The sequence below is a fragment of the Corythoichthys intestinalis genome, chromosome 15 (assembly GCF_030265065.1).
Source record: "Corythoichthys intestinalis isolate RoL2023-P3 chromosome 15, ASM3026506v1, whole genome shotgun sequence".
In the NCBI taxonomy this organism is placed as follows: domain Eukaryota; kingdom Metazoa; phylum Chordata; class Actinopteri; order Syngnathiformes; family Syngnathidae; genus Corythoichthys; species Corythoichthys intestinalis.
In genome coordinates, this window is record NC_080409.1 from 7,513,017 (window position 1) to 7,528,078 (window position 15,062).

Genomic DNA, 15,062 nt, shown 5'->3' on the forward strand with positions numbered 1-15,062 from the left:
TCATGATGCTCCTGCCACCATGCTTCACAGTGGGGATGAGGGGTTGATGTTTGTGAGCTGTTCCATTTTTCCTCCACAGATGACGTTTTGTGTTACTCCCAAACAATTCAAATTTGGTTTCATCAGTCCACAAAATATTATGCCAAAACTTCTGTGGGGTGTCCAATTTCCTTTTTGCGAACATTAAATGAGCAACAATGTTTTTTTTTAGACAGCAGTGGCTTCCTCTGTGGAGTCCTCCCATGAACACTAGTCTGGGCCATAGTTTTACATATAGTTGATTTGTGCACAGAGATATTGGACTGTGCCAGTGATTTCTTTAAGTCTTTAGCAGACACTCTAGGGTTCTTTTTTTTACCTCTCTGAGTATTCTGCGCTGAACTCTTGGCATCATCTTTTGTGGATGGCCACTACTTGGGAGAGAAGCAACAGTGCCAATTTCTCTCCATTTGTAGACAACTTCTCTGACTCTCAAGTGATGAACATCCAGACTTTTAGAAATATTTTGTCTCCTTTCCCAGCTTTATACAAATCAACAATCCTTGATCTCAGGTCTTCAGACAGCTCTTATGACCAAGCCATGATGCACATCAGACAATGCTTCTCATCAAGACAAATCTTACCAGGTGTGTTTTTTATAGTGGACAGGACAGTTTTAAACCACTCATCAGTGATTGGGCACATGCCTGACTTAAATTGTTTGGTATAAAATGGTTTCAATTGCTCTTTAGGTCTTCTCAGGCACAGGGTTCACTTACTTTTTTTTCCCCCTTCAGTCATTGTTTGCATGCCATCATCATTGAAATATGAAAACCTATAAATATTTGGGTGGTTTTAGTTAAAGAAGACACTGTTTTTACATCTGTGTGATTTTAACAAAGATCAGATTACATTTGATGGTGATTTTATGCAGAAATGTGAGAAATTCCAGAAGGTTTAGATACTTTTTATACCACTGTAGTTCACCATCTGCACAAAAGCCAACTCATTTTGATTGTCAACAGAGGCAAGCATTGGAGTTTGTCATGGCAGGAGAGGAAACATAGGGACTTGGGAGTTAGTGAATATGTGCGTGTGGATCCTTTCCCTCCTAGATGAGGCCGGTTTTGAGGTCAGAGCTGCGGCGAGAGGAGCGTCCAAGGAGCAGCTCCTTCTCATGGATGAGACTATCCAGCAGGTCTTCTTGTCTGTAGTTGTGGTACACCTTGAGAAAGGCCAGCACAGTAATGGCCAGCCAGGTGAGCCATGCAGCCCAGAGACCAAACTAAAAAAACGAGAAGAATTTGGTACATTGATGAGGGATTGGTGGGAAGGTTTTGTTGGCTCTTTAGGGGTTTACCTGAGCTATAGCAAACTGGTCATAGAAGGCAGAATTGTTCAGACCCAGCTCTAGATCAGTGTCCTGCAGGTCTTCACAACTATGGGAGATAGAAATAGATATAGATATTAGCTCTTTCGCATTAACAAATTTTAGTATAGGCGATACATTGTCTCATAAATTGTTGCCAATATGCGATATTACCGTCAATTTTTTTAACCAATTCAACCACTGATGTAGTGACAATACATCCTAATAAATCACCCATTCAAGTGCAATAAATTGTTTTTCTTAAACTGCCTGTGACAGACAAAGCAGGTTAATTATTTAATATTGTATTTTATGCTCCTGAATGAAAAGGACTGCTTGGATCGGTGTGGAAGCGATCGATATACAGTGGGGCAAATAAGTATTTAGTCAACCACCAATTGTGCAAGTTCTCCTACTTGAAAAGATTAGAGAAGCCTGTAATTGTCAACATGGGTAAACCTCAACCATAAGAGACAGAATGTGAAAAAAAAAAAACAGAAAATCACATTGTTTGATTTTTAAAGAATTTATTTCAAATTAGAGTGGAAAATAGGTATTTGGTCACCTACAAACAAGCAAGATTTCTGGCTGTCAAAGAGGTCTAACTTCTTCTAACGAGGTTCCACTCGTTACCTGTATTAATGGCACCTGTTTTAACTCATTATCGGTATATAAGACACCTGTCCACAACCCTCAGTCAGTCACACTCCAAACTCCACTGTGGCCAAGATCAAAGAGCTGTCGAAGGACACCAGAGACAAAATTATAGACCTGCACCAGGCTGGGAAGACTGAATCCGCAATAGGTAAAACGCTTGGTGTAAAGAAATCAACTGTTGGAGCAATTATTAGAAAATGGAAGACATACAAGACCACTGATAATCTCCCTCGATCTGGGGCTCCATGCAAGATCTCACCCCGTGGCATCAAAATGATAACAAGAACTGTGAGCAAAAATCCCAGAACCACACTGGGGAACCTAGTGAATGACCTCCAGAGAGCTGGGACCACACTTGCAGAGGCTACTATCAGAAAAACAATGCGCCGCCAGGGACTCAAATTCTGCACTGCTAGAACTTTTTGGTAGAAACACAGGTACTCGTGTTTGGAGGAGAAAGAATACTGAATTGCATCCGAAGAACACCATACCCACTGTGAAGCATGGGGGTGGAAACATGATGCTTTGGGGCTGTTTTTCTGCATAGGGACCAGGACGACTGATCTGTGTAAAGGAAAGAATGAATGGGGCCATGTATCGAGAGATTTTGAGTGAAAATCTCCTTCCATCAGCAACGGCATTGAAGATGACACGTGGCTGGGTCTTTCAGCATGACAATGATCCCAAGCACACATCCAGGGCAACAAAGGAGTGGCTTCGTAAGAAGCATTTCAAGGTCCTGGAGTAGCCAAGCCAGTCTCCAGATTTCAACCCCATAGAAAATCTGTGGAGGGAGTTAAAAGTCCGTGTTGCCCAACGACAGCCCCAAAACATCACTGCTCTAGAGGGGATCTGCATGGACGAATGGGCCAAAATACCAGCAACAGTGTGTGAAAAGCTTGTGAAGAGTTACAGAAAACCTTTGGCCTCCATTATTACCAACAAAGGGTACATAACAAAGTATTGAGATGAACTTTTGGTATTGATCAAATACTTATTTTCCACCATGATTTGCAAATAAATTCTTTAAAAATCAAACAATGTGATTTTCTGGGGGGTTTTCCACATTCTGTCTCTCATGGTTGAGGTCTACCCATGTTGACAATTACAGGCCTCTCTAATGTTTTCAAGTGGGAGAACTTGCACAATTATGGTTGACTAAATACTTATTTGCCCCAGTGTATATATAATTTTTTGAATCCCGCACCATGAAAATGAGTGACTTCCTGGATTGACGAAGACTGCGATGTCAGCGGGATAATCATCTTCAGTATACAGCCAGTACTACAGTATTCACAACGACCATTTTGCAGATTATTTCGTTTATTTTTCGCATCACGCCAGCCCTATGTGCTGCAGGTTTTTGTTGCTGCACCAGGGAGAGGCCGTGTGAGCCTTTTTGGGTTTCAAAAATTTCCTGTTCACTGCGGATAATGGCCAAAACAAGTCCGACAACTATGCGACCATTGTGAGGTGAGTAAGCTACATGTTTTATATTATGTCAAATACTGGAATCATGGCACACGTTTTAATAAGGAGATGGCTTGAATTTTGTGGGTGAGAATACTCCCTGTCCACCGAGAAGGCCACATGGGTGACGATAAAGGCACGCCCGCCGAGAATGCACTTTCCTCGGCTTGGCCACGAGCAGCGCCCCACTCCGACATCGGCCCGCTTGGTCCTAATTGCTTTCCCGTCGAGAATGTGCTTTTCTTGGCTTGGCCACGAGTAGCGCCCCACTACAACGTAGGCCGGTTTGTCCGGCGGTCATTCTCCAGCTGCTTCCCAGGCAAACGAGCTCTCCTGCCCGCAGCAGAGGAACAACGAGCTGTAACGTGCTCTCGGCCGGACGGGGGTTGCAGATCAGTGAAGACAATCGACAACCTAGACATGACCGGGGTAGTTTTGTGTGATTTTTCGCTTCGAAAGGCGAGAATAAGACTTGGAAAAGCCGCTCGGCTCGGGTAAGGGTTATGTCGGCTAGCTGTCATGCTTCCTGGTTTGCTTACGCTCTCCGAAGCTGGGGCAGGGAAATGAAAAAAGCCGGACTAATTCCGATAACATAAAATATCGTTCAGGAGGTGCATGGAGTCGATAGTTTTATGAGGTAATTTTGCCATGTCGTACTGAATAAAAGCATTTTTAATATTTCAATTGCAATTGGGGAAAAATACTTAAATAAAAAGAAGATAAAGAAGAAAGATAAAAAGAAAATCCTGTAGAAATATTGGCGTAGAGAGACTGAAACAATGATGACATTTTGCTACTCTGTGTCGTATTTTCCTCGTTCTGAATCTTTCCCCTCAATGGGTTGAATTCTAAATCAGATGAATTCGTGACCCTGCCGACATCATCATCCAGGTGGGGACGCTAGTGGGCTATAATAACAGGCGGGTCTAAACGGCAGATTAAAAGACTAATTTCTCGTCATCTGTGCTTTGCCAAATGGGGAGTACTTATATAGTGCTTTATCTATATTGTTACAACACCCAAAGCGCATTGCATTTACATTAGCACATATTTACCCTTTCACGGAAACATTCACACACACCAAGGGTGCTGCTGCCATGCAAGGCACTGCCAACCCATTGGGGCAAGTTAGGATTCAGTGCCTTGGCCAAGGGCACTTCAACTGTGTCATAGCCAGGAATCGAACCGCTGACCCTTCGGTCCCAGGACAACTCAAGCTACCAACTGCGCCACGGTCACTGTTGTACGTAGTTGAATCGTCTCAAAATATGATTGTAATTCACATAATAATGCTATTTAAGATTTTTTTTATCCAGTCACAGGCACTTTAATTAAAACACAAATGTTATTACAAACACATAAAATATTGCCATTGATTTTAAAATCTATATTTTGTACATGTTTTGACCTATGGAGGGCGCCATGTTTTGAACGCACAATGCACACTGAGGGTGATGACACGATTGGGATGTACTGGTAGAATAGCTGTGCTCTATACTAGCGAAGCTAGTATGAAGACTGGCATGATTTTGTCACATTCTGCTTGTCAAATTGTTTTGTTACAGAGCTTTGGGATGAGTTCCCGACGTCTTGTACTAAAAAAAAAAAGAAAAAGATGTGGATTGTTCTCCTACCTGCTGGGCATGGTGCCACCTTCTGTGAGTGAGTCACACCACAGGTTGAAGCCCACACTAACCATGGTACTTGACAGGAAGACTGTGAACACCACCAAGGAGCTAATCAGCAGGTTGAGGAAGGCATTAAAGATGGAGCTGTAAAAAAAAAAAAAAAAAATTTTAAAATCAGAGCATTCACATTCTTTACTGTTGTTTATTTTTTTGCTTAATAGAGAGCTTGTCCTTCTTAAGGTCATGGGGGGCTGGAGTCATCACATCGCACATACAGCATACATATTTACGATCATATTCACATCAACGGAAAGATGAATATGTATGTTTTAAAAATTTGAGGAACGAGGACAAAATGCAAAACCACACAAGGGCTGAAAAACCTCTTGAGTATGAGATAGAAGTACTAACAACAATATACACACTATTAGGGATGTCCTGAACTAGCACAAATTAGGGATGCAACGATACAGTTAAGTCATGGTCCGGTATGATTTTCAATACGAGGAACATGATTTTTGATTCGATTCAATACATTTAATGCTCTGAAACAAAAAATACAAGTGTTTTTTTTTTTTTTTTTTTTTTTTTTTAATGTTTTTTGTTTTGCTAACAAGCAAAAAAAACAATGCCATCAAAGAAACATTTATTATAGTGCATAATATTTATGTGCTTACCTCTTACTGATCTGAAGAAATTTTGTATAAAAGTGCTGAGAACAATCTTTATTATTCGTAAAGTGAGGCGGGGCACACTGTTGATTGCTACTTCTCTCTTAGCAGGTATGTTTACCACATGACGAAAACATCCTATTTGTCGTCCGAGTCCATCTGTGATACGTACTGAATTAACAATATTTGCACCATTACCTACAGTCACTGGTATGGATTGATTTGGCCTGCTTGACTTTATTCAGTCATGGCGGTTTTTAATTCATCAATGTATTATATGGACTACGCGTCCCATGATCACTCTGGGCTCACGCAGCCAATGGCATGGGATCTAACGTAGCGCATCTAGGTTGCTATTTGATTATATCTAGTGTGTGTGTGCGAGTGTTGTCAGGCATAAAAAAAGTTAACAAACGCCACAGAAGTCACGTCTGCTCATTACTGCACAACACCAGCATTTGACAATCGACTTTCTTTCTTTCTTTTGAAACACGGTAATATAACAAGGGTCGCAATGCAGAAATCGCAGACATCAAGGAGAGGTCGAGATTTTCCTTTTCATATATTTACCCTTTAAACATTTTTTTTTTCAATTTTCATTTGTTTGGGTCGATTATTTATCATCTAAAATATTGAAGAAAACGCGACAGTAACGAAAAAAATACAATTACCGTAAGCGACAGATATCTGTGACTATTTACAGACTATTTAGTTTTTCATTGTGACGTAATTTGTTTAAAAGTTTAAAATATGCGAGTGAATAATTCTTTAAAGTCTTTTTTTTAACTAAATATTAGACATCAATTAATGATTCTAAGCTAAAAATGACAGACACTTCAAATAATAAATACGATTACTTACCTTCTTTTTATGGCTAGGTTGAAACAAAAGCGGTTGCACGACGTCTGTAAATGGGGATTTCCAGGGTAAAACGGACAAATTAAAAATAGTTAATGAGGTTAATGCGCCATGAATCTGCTATGGCAGCATATAGACATATTGTTCTATCAAACACACCAGTTCTTTTGGCTTAAAATACAGCGGTTTATTTTAAAGAGGGGTGCAAGAGCAGAAACTGCTTTTTCAGCCTTGTCTGTGTTTTCCGCCATATAGCCAATATATATTAGAGGCGTTCCAAAAATTCGATTATTAAATGCACCGCGATTCGACACGTGACGATTCGATTACAATTCATAAAGGTTCAAAAACGATGATTTTCCCACATAACTTTATGACAGCCGCTCGAAGCGGAACGAAATTCAAGACACGTCTGCCACCCGGACACCTTTAACAGACGCACGCACAAGGTTATAATGGATGCTGCCTGTAACTGAGTAAGAGATTTACTCCTTTTCAAAAGACTGGAAAATAAATTTGTGTATGAGACAGGCAGGCAAAGAGGTCACGCTTCTGTGCGACCACACAGTTATTTTTTAGAGCGAAAAGGGAAGAGAGATAGTTCGTTGCTCATTATCTTTCAGATATCCAGCTGTAGTTTCAAGTCATGTCAATTGAAAAATGTCCTGAGTATGTTGCTAAGACCCGTGTGTGTCTATAAGAGGTGAGTACACGAATCCTCTTGTCCTGTTTAGCCATTATTGTTGTTGGTTTTGAGGTGTTAATAGTTAGCGCCGAGAGCTAAGGTAATTAGCTAATTCACTAACGTGTTTTTATTTCATATGCAGAACGTGTAAAACCAAGATTAAGTACAGCGGTAACATTACAAACATGCGAAATAGTACAGAAATCTGTGAAAACAAAGTATACTGGTTAAAAGAAGTTTTATTTCTAAGGACACTTTGTTTCTAGAAAATGTGGAATTCATTCCACCAGTGTGAATTTTATTGTATTGTTGAGAGAAATGAGTACTCCCTTTTAAAATGGTTGATGTTTTTGCACTTTCTTGTGAAAATAAATAAATATAAAAGCAGCTTAAGGGCAGCTTTTTGTTGTATGGGCATGTTTCCATCGTTCCAGTTGAATCATTAGGATATTTTAAACAAATAATGGACAAAAATTTGTTTGTCTACTTTATTAATTAGTAATGCACGATGCATTGATAATCGTGATAACCGTGACCGTCGTCAATACCATGATCATCATTCAAGAATCTAATCATAGCCCCCTGAATCGTAATCGAATCGAATCATGGGGTGCCTAAAATGGCACACCCCTAATTATATATTATATACACATACCAGTCCTTCTAAAAAAAAATTGCATATTGTAATAAAGTTCATTATTTTCTGGAATGTACTGATAAACATTTGATGTTCATATACAGTACTGTACAAAACTTTGTTTTTTCTTGACCTTTTTGCCAAAATCATCAATATTAAAACAATAAAAGGCTTGAACTACTTCAGTTGTGTGTAATGAATCTAAAATACAGTACTGTGCAGTACTGTACAAGTACTGGACACCTGTACTTGTACCTGTACCTGTGCAGGACACCTGCCTAAAACTTTTGCACAGTACTGTATACGTATATTTTTTTAATTATTAAATTTATTTGGATCATGGAAGCTTTCACTTGGGGAAAATATATACATACAGTATATCCTGTATATACATAATATTAATAAAAATATACAGTGCTGTGCAAAAGTTTTAGTCAGGTGTCCTGCCTAAAACATTTGCACAGTACTGTATTTTAGATTCATTACACACAACTGAAGTAGTTCAAGCCTTTTATTGTTTTAATATTGATGATTTTGGCAAAAAGGTCAAGAAAAAACAAAAATCCCTATCTCAAAAAAGTAGCATATCATGAAAAGGTACTCTAAAGAAGCTACTAACCAAATCATCTGAATCAACGAATTAACTCAAAACCCCTGCAAAAGATTCCTGCAGCTTTTAAAAACTCCCAGCCTGGTTCATTACTCAAAACCACAATCATGGGCATGACTGCCGACCTGAAGGCCATCGTTGACATCCTCAAGCAAGAGGCTAAGACACAGAAAGAAATTTCTGACTGAATAGGCTGTTCCCAGATTGCTGTATCAAGGCACCTCAGTAGGAAGTCTGTGGGAAGGAAAAAGTGTGGCAGGAAACGCTGCACAACCAGAAGAGGTGACCCGCACCCTGAGAAAGATTGTGGAGAAGGGCCGATTCCAGACCTTGGGGGACCTGCAGAAACAGTGGACTGTGTCTGGAGTAGAAACATCCAGAGCCACTGTGCACAGGCGTGTGTGAAACAGCGGCAGAAGCGCCTGACCTGAGCTACAGAGAAGCAACACTGGACTGTTGCTCTCTGGTCCCAAAGTACTTTTTTCAGATGAAAGCAAATTTTGCATGTCATTCGGAAATCAAGGTGCCAGAGTTTGGAGGAAGACTGGGGAGAAGGAAATGCCAAAATGCCTGATGTCCAGTGTCAAGTACTCACAGTCAGTATGGTCTGGGGTGCCATGTCAGCTGCTGGTGTTGGTCTACTGTGTTTTATCAAGGGCAGGGTCAATGCAGCTAGCTATCAGGAGATTTGGAGCACTTCATGCTTCCATCTGCTGAAAAGCTTTATGGAGATGAAGATTTCATTTTTTAGCACGACCTGGCACCTGCTCACAGTGCCAAAGCCACTGGTAAATGGTTTACTGACCATGGCATTACTGTGCTCAATTGCCCTGTCAACTCTCCTGACCTGAACCCCATAGAGAATCTGTGGGATATTGTGAAGAGGAAGTTGAGCAACACCAGACCCAACACTGTGGATGAGCTTAAGGCCGCTATCGAAGCATCCTGGGCCTCCATAACACCTCAGCAGTGCCACAGGCTGATTGCCTCCATGCCACACCACATTGAAGCAGTCATTTCTGCAAAAGGATTTCCGACCAAGTATTGAGTGCATAGCTGATATAACTAATTGAAGGTTGACTTTTTTTTGTATTAAAAAACACTTTTTTGTATTGGTCGGATGAAATATGCTAATTTTTTTAAATAGGGATTTTGGTTTTTTCTTGACTTTTTTGCTAAAATCATCAATATTAAAGCAATAAAATGCTTGAACTACTTCAGTTGTATGTAATGAATCTAAAATATATGGAAGTCTAATGTTTATCAGTACATTGCAGAAAATAATGAACTTTATCACAATATGCTAATTTTTTGAGAAGGGCTAGTATGTATATACACACATGTATATACAGTATGTAGTACAATTATTTTATTGCACCCTATGCTGCCATCCCTCCCACTTCAAAGGGATTTGACGTCTACTATTGATAAAATCACAGCAGAAGGATGAAACTAGCTTATTTTTCTGTTTATTAGTCGTTTTGTTGATTATCCTAGAATGATTTCCTAGTCATTGTTGTATCGCCATATCGTGAGATCGTTATCGTGAGCCTTGTATCGCAAATTGAATCGTATCATAAGGTATCTAGAGGTTCCCAACCCTACTGTATATTTTATATTCAAAAGTAGTCTTTACCCACCCAACTGAATTTTTTTTAAGTATATTTCTGCAATTGGGTGCACCTTCCCAAAAGTATACTGTAATAAATGGATAAATGGCAACAATTATATGATGATTATGGCTCTAGAATAGGCAACTAACATGTATTTCCCCCACCTTCCTGGCAAAGCTGTTTCTGCCTGTCATGCTTCAAGAAGCACGCAATCGTGTCTTCGGAGGTAGTCGGAACAATTAGGGCCATTCAATCTGTACTCACTCATCGTGTCCTTTGCAAAGGAAGAAGAGCAGCCTCCAGGCTTGGACTGCAGACAATATGAGGGAAGCAATCCCGACGAATGCGATGAAACTGCAGGAGGATTCCGCTCCCCATTCCTCCACGATGAAGCGCTGCTTCGATACCGTGATGTTCTCATTCTGCCACATCCCGCGCGTGAACAGCAAACATTTCCCCCCGAAGTCCTCCGTGTTTTCGGACAGGGGCACCACGGAGATAAAGCCAAACACAAAGGCTAAAAAATAAAGAATGCATTGGGCGAAAATTAAATTATCGAGGGCCATTTTCCTCCACTGCTTCCTCCGTGCAGGGTCCTGCAGATGCTGCGCATGCGCGATGGAGGCAGGCGCAGCATCCGAAGACGCGCTGGGTGAAAACTAATCGGCAGGCGCAGGCCTTCAGGCTAGAGCTTCTCTCCAACGTCATAGCTACGATATAAGTTATAACCCAAACACGAGGCCCCTATAAATTTGAATTTAAAAGATATTATTTTTACTACGCTTACCCCAGACATAATAGTTTTGTATATTTAATACAGTCTAATTCTTTATGCCACGTTTCTTATTCACAAACAAAAGTTCTTAACGAAACCTATATTTCATTTTTCCTTATACACTGAAATCAATAAGACTAAATAACAATAAACAAAAATAAAAAAATAAAAAGTAATGATGAAAATATTATGTTTTTTTTTCCCTGAATGCTCTATGTTTCTGTATTTTACATGCAGTTAAAGTGCGTATGACACCAAAAAGCATGTTTATTTCATATTTCACGCAGTGTTTTATGCTCCTGAATGAAATGGACCGCTTGGATGTTTGTGGAAGCGATCGTTTTATATATTCAAATTTTGAATCCAGCACCATGTAAATGAGTGACTTCCGGCTTCAGTCTTGGGTTGAGGACGAATGCGAATGTGACGTCACCCTGGTCAGCATCTCACAATACAGAATTGCTTTAGAGAATGCAGATGGAGTGCAGATTCAGCTGATTTTGCAGATTAATTCATTTATTTTTCGCATCACGCCAGCCAAACGGCTGCAGAAAATTGAGGCTGCACGTTTTAAAGGGTATGTAGCGGCAAAGGGGGTGTGAGACATCAATAGAACCGTTATGTGCCAAGATAACAAATATTGATAAAGTTAACAAAAAAATCTATCACATTAATGAGCAATTATCGAAAATAGATCGAAAATGACGAACATTTCCGAAAGTGTTCCGGAAACAGCCGAATGGGGCGGGGATGTCACGACAAGTGAATGAAAGTCGAGGCGGAGCCAGGTGCCATTCTTTTTTATCGACGAGAGAGTAGCGTTCGGGTTTGTTTGACCAAAACATCACTAGAATGGTTCAAAACTGCTGTGCTATGTGATGTACAAATAGCTATTTATCGGAATATAGTATCCATGAGTTCCTGAATGCGAAAAAAAAAAGCTGGACTACGCAGACAATGGGTAAGGTTCGTCCGTGCAAAGAGGGCTAATTTTCTAGACACAGCCTCCGGCACGGTTTTCTATGGTGCGCATTTTCCACCTGAAAGCTTCTCGAACTATGGACAAGTGAAATCGGGTTTTGCTAAAAGATTGCTGCTCAAAGGAGATGCGGTGCCAACCATACACGCGCAGCCACCTAAATGTCCCGAGATATCAAGAAAGAGGACGATGACTGGCAAAGGAGGCTAAGGCTAAGCAAAGGAGGGGAGCAGCCAAGCTCGAAATGGCCAGAGTGAGTACTCTTTTATAATAAAAAAATGTCACGCATTGGATACAGGACTGGACACATGTATAAATTATCGTTCGTAAAATATATAGAACAAATCCTCTGATCCCATTCATATTTGTGTCTGTTGGCAGAGCGAAAAGCTATGGTAGCGCAATAAATGATAATTATTCTATGCATTCTTTTATTTTGCAGTCACGGTGTATCAGCTTCACAAAAAGAAATGCAAAACAAATCATTGGTGTTTCCCACACGATCTGCTGCCGATGTTTCATCAGTGTCATTGCTCCCCTCAATGACCGTTTCCTTACGCTGCATTGGCGTTCGTTTGGGCTAAAATTGGTAACCTAAAACACCGATTAAAGCTTTGTAACTCTCCTCGTCACCATTAGATGAACATTCGTTACGTCCTTCTACGTCAGATTCGTCGCTGAAACTAGAAACGAAATTGTCTGCCATCATCGCCGCCATTCAGTCTTAAAGCACTGAGCCTTTTTCTTGTTGAAGAAACACCCCTCACTGTCAATTCTGAATTCTCTTTTATTGACAACGAGGGGTGTTTCTTCCTGAGGGAACCTGGAATATGTGCAGGACGAACACAATGCATCAGCATAAGCAGCTCAAAACACCCCTAATTCTCCCCTCACTAGAAGGAATTATATTGATGCAGACAGGCGCTGCCCCCCCTAGTGGCCGGTGGAACTCTCTTCACTTGTAGTGAAGTCACGCACACAATCTGCCAGATCTCGGGCCCCGGTCGTTTTAGCTTGACAATCGAGCCAAATTTCTCCCATTTCCTTGTGTGTAATTACACAAGGTGGCATGATATGAATACAAAAGGCATGCGTTTATGGATAAATGATGGAATATTAACATTTTCCCAGGGCATGACATACTCTTTAATATGGAGGTGGCTTGCATTTTGTGGCTGATTGTCCACCGAAAATGCCACTCGGCTAAAGGCCGGCGGCTTTTCACACACACCCCTACCGGGAGGGCGCTACACTCGGCTTATTGCGCTCTTCGTGTGCCTGGTGTTCTGTCAAATTTTTAACCACATCAGAAATTGCAGCTTTGTGTTAAAATGGCCGTGAATACAGCGATTACAATGTAAACACAACAAACTTCCTTAAAATAAAGGAATATTTACTTACGTTTGATCATGGACGGACGTGTAGAAAAGTTCTCCTCAGACACATCCTGCATTGATGGCTGCACACAACTGCACGCCGCTCTCTCATTATTTACATCTTCGCCGTGTAGTAAAGCATTATTTTACGCCATATTCGTGTTGACCATTTGGCAGCTACGCCCTCCTCCGACGTCGGCCGGTTTGTCCGGCGGTACTCTCCAGCTGCCTCGCCGGCAAGCTCTCCTGTCCGGAGCAAGGGAACGAGCTGTAAGTTGCTCGCTGCCGGGCGCGTTGCCAATCAGCAAAGACAATCAACAACCCCGCTACCGTGTGATACGATCCAAGCTAGTTTTGTGTGATTTTTCACTTCAAAAAACGAAAATAAGACTGAGACGTCACTCGGTTCAGGTTAGCATGTCTGCTAGCTGTCACGCCTCTTGGTTTGTTTACATTCTCCAAAGCCGGGGCAGGGAAATGACAAAAGCCCGACTAACTAGGGTGGCACAGAATATCATTTGGGAGGTGCGACAGTAATGGTGGAGTTGACAGTTTTGATCGTTATGGAGTAATTTTGCCCTGTCATACTAAATAAATATAATTTTATTATTTCATATTCCATTTAGCACAAGACTGTCATTTGTCATGACCATACCATTTATTTAGCAATTGGGGGAAAATACTTCGATAAAAAGAATATCCAGTAAAAATATTGGAGTAGAGAGACTGAAACAATGACATTTTGTGGCTCTCTTCGTCACATTTTCCTCGTTCTGAATAATTCGCCCTAAATGGGTTGAATTCTAAATCAGATGAAACCATCACCCTGCCAAAGTCATCCTCATTGTGGGGACGCTAGAGCCCTATAATGGTAGGCGTGGCTAAACAGCGGATTAAAAGACTAATTTCTCGTCATCTGCGCTTTGCCAAATTGTTGTATATAGTCGAATTGTCTCAAAATAGGATTCTAATTCGCACAATAATGCTATTTGACTTTCTATCCTGTCGTACGCACTTAAACTGTATACAGTCATGGACGAAATATTATTATACTTAATAATATGAAATAATATTATTGGCACCCCGAGAATTTTTCTAGAAAATACAGAATTTCTCACAGAAATTAATGCAATTACAAATGTTTTCAGTAGGAATATGTTTATTGCTTGGATGTTTCTTGGAAAAACAAAACAGCTGAGAAAAAAGGCAAAATTGACACAATTTTAGACAAAACTCAAAAAATAGGCTGGACAAATTATTCGCACCCTCACCTCAATATTTGTTTGCACATCATTTGGAAGAAATAACAGAGAGCAATCGCTTCCTAGGAACATCAGCAAGTTTCGTGCACCTCTCAGATGGACTTTTGGACCACTCTTCTTTTGCGAACTGTTCCAGGTTTCTCAGATTTGAAGGGTGCCTTCTTGCAACAGCAATTTTGAGATTTCTCCATTTAGATCCGGACTCACCAATGGGCACCTCATAATTCTCTGTCTCCGACCATTTGTTGGTGCTATCTGGGTATCTTTTGGGTCATTGTCATTTTGGAACACCCATGACTTCTGATGCAGACCCGGTTTTGTGACACGACACCCTACATTCCGGCCCAAAACATTTTGATAGTCTCCATATTTCATGACTCTTTGCACACTGTCAAGGCACCCAGTGCCAGAGGCAGCAAAACAACCCCAAAACATCATTGGACCTCCACCATGTCATAATAATATAATATCTATCACAATGTAACGAATCGGG

The 15,062-nt window shown here is 40.7% G+C and overlaps 1 protein-coding gene across 1 annotated transcript; it reads right to left on the reverse strand.

Moving 5' to 3' along the window:
* Positions 1–582: 582 nt before the first annotated feature.
* LOC130931124 (transmembrane protein 179) lies at positions 583–10,780 on the reverse strand. Its single transcript, XM_057859640.1, has 4 exons — positions 10,442–10,780; positions 5,110–5,247; positions 1,340–1,418; positions 583–1,264 (listed from the first exon to the last, which is right to left on the reverse strand). The coding sequence occupies exons 1-4, from the start codon at positions 10,741–10,743 to the stop codon at positions 1,091–1,093; spliced, it is 693 nt and encodes a 230-aa protein (XP_057715623.1). The 5' UTR covers positions 10,744–10,780; the 3' UTR covers positions 583–1,090.
* Between the last annotated feature and the right edge of the window lie 4,282 nt (positions 10,781–15,062).

Coding starts and splice junctions, on each gene's coding strand:
- LOC130931124 (XM_057859640.1), bottom strand. CDS start 10,743: ATGGCCCTCGATAATTTAATTTTCGCCCAATGCATTCTTTATTTTTTA. Junction 5,248..10,441: donor CTTTGCAAAGGACACGATGA/GTGAGTACAGAT, acceptor TTTTTTTTACAG/CTCCATCTTTAATGCCTTCC. Junction 1,419..5,109: donor GGTGGCACCATGCCCAGCAG/GTAGGAGAACAA, acceptor TATCTCCCATAG/TTGTGAAGACCTGCAGGACA.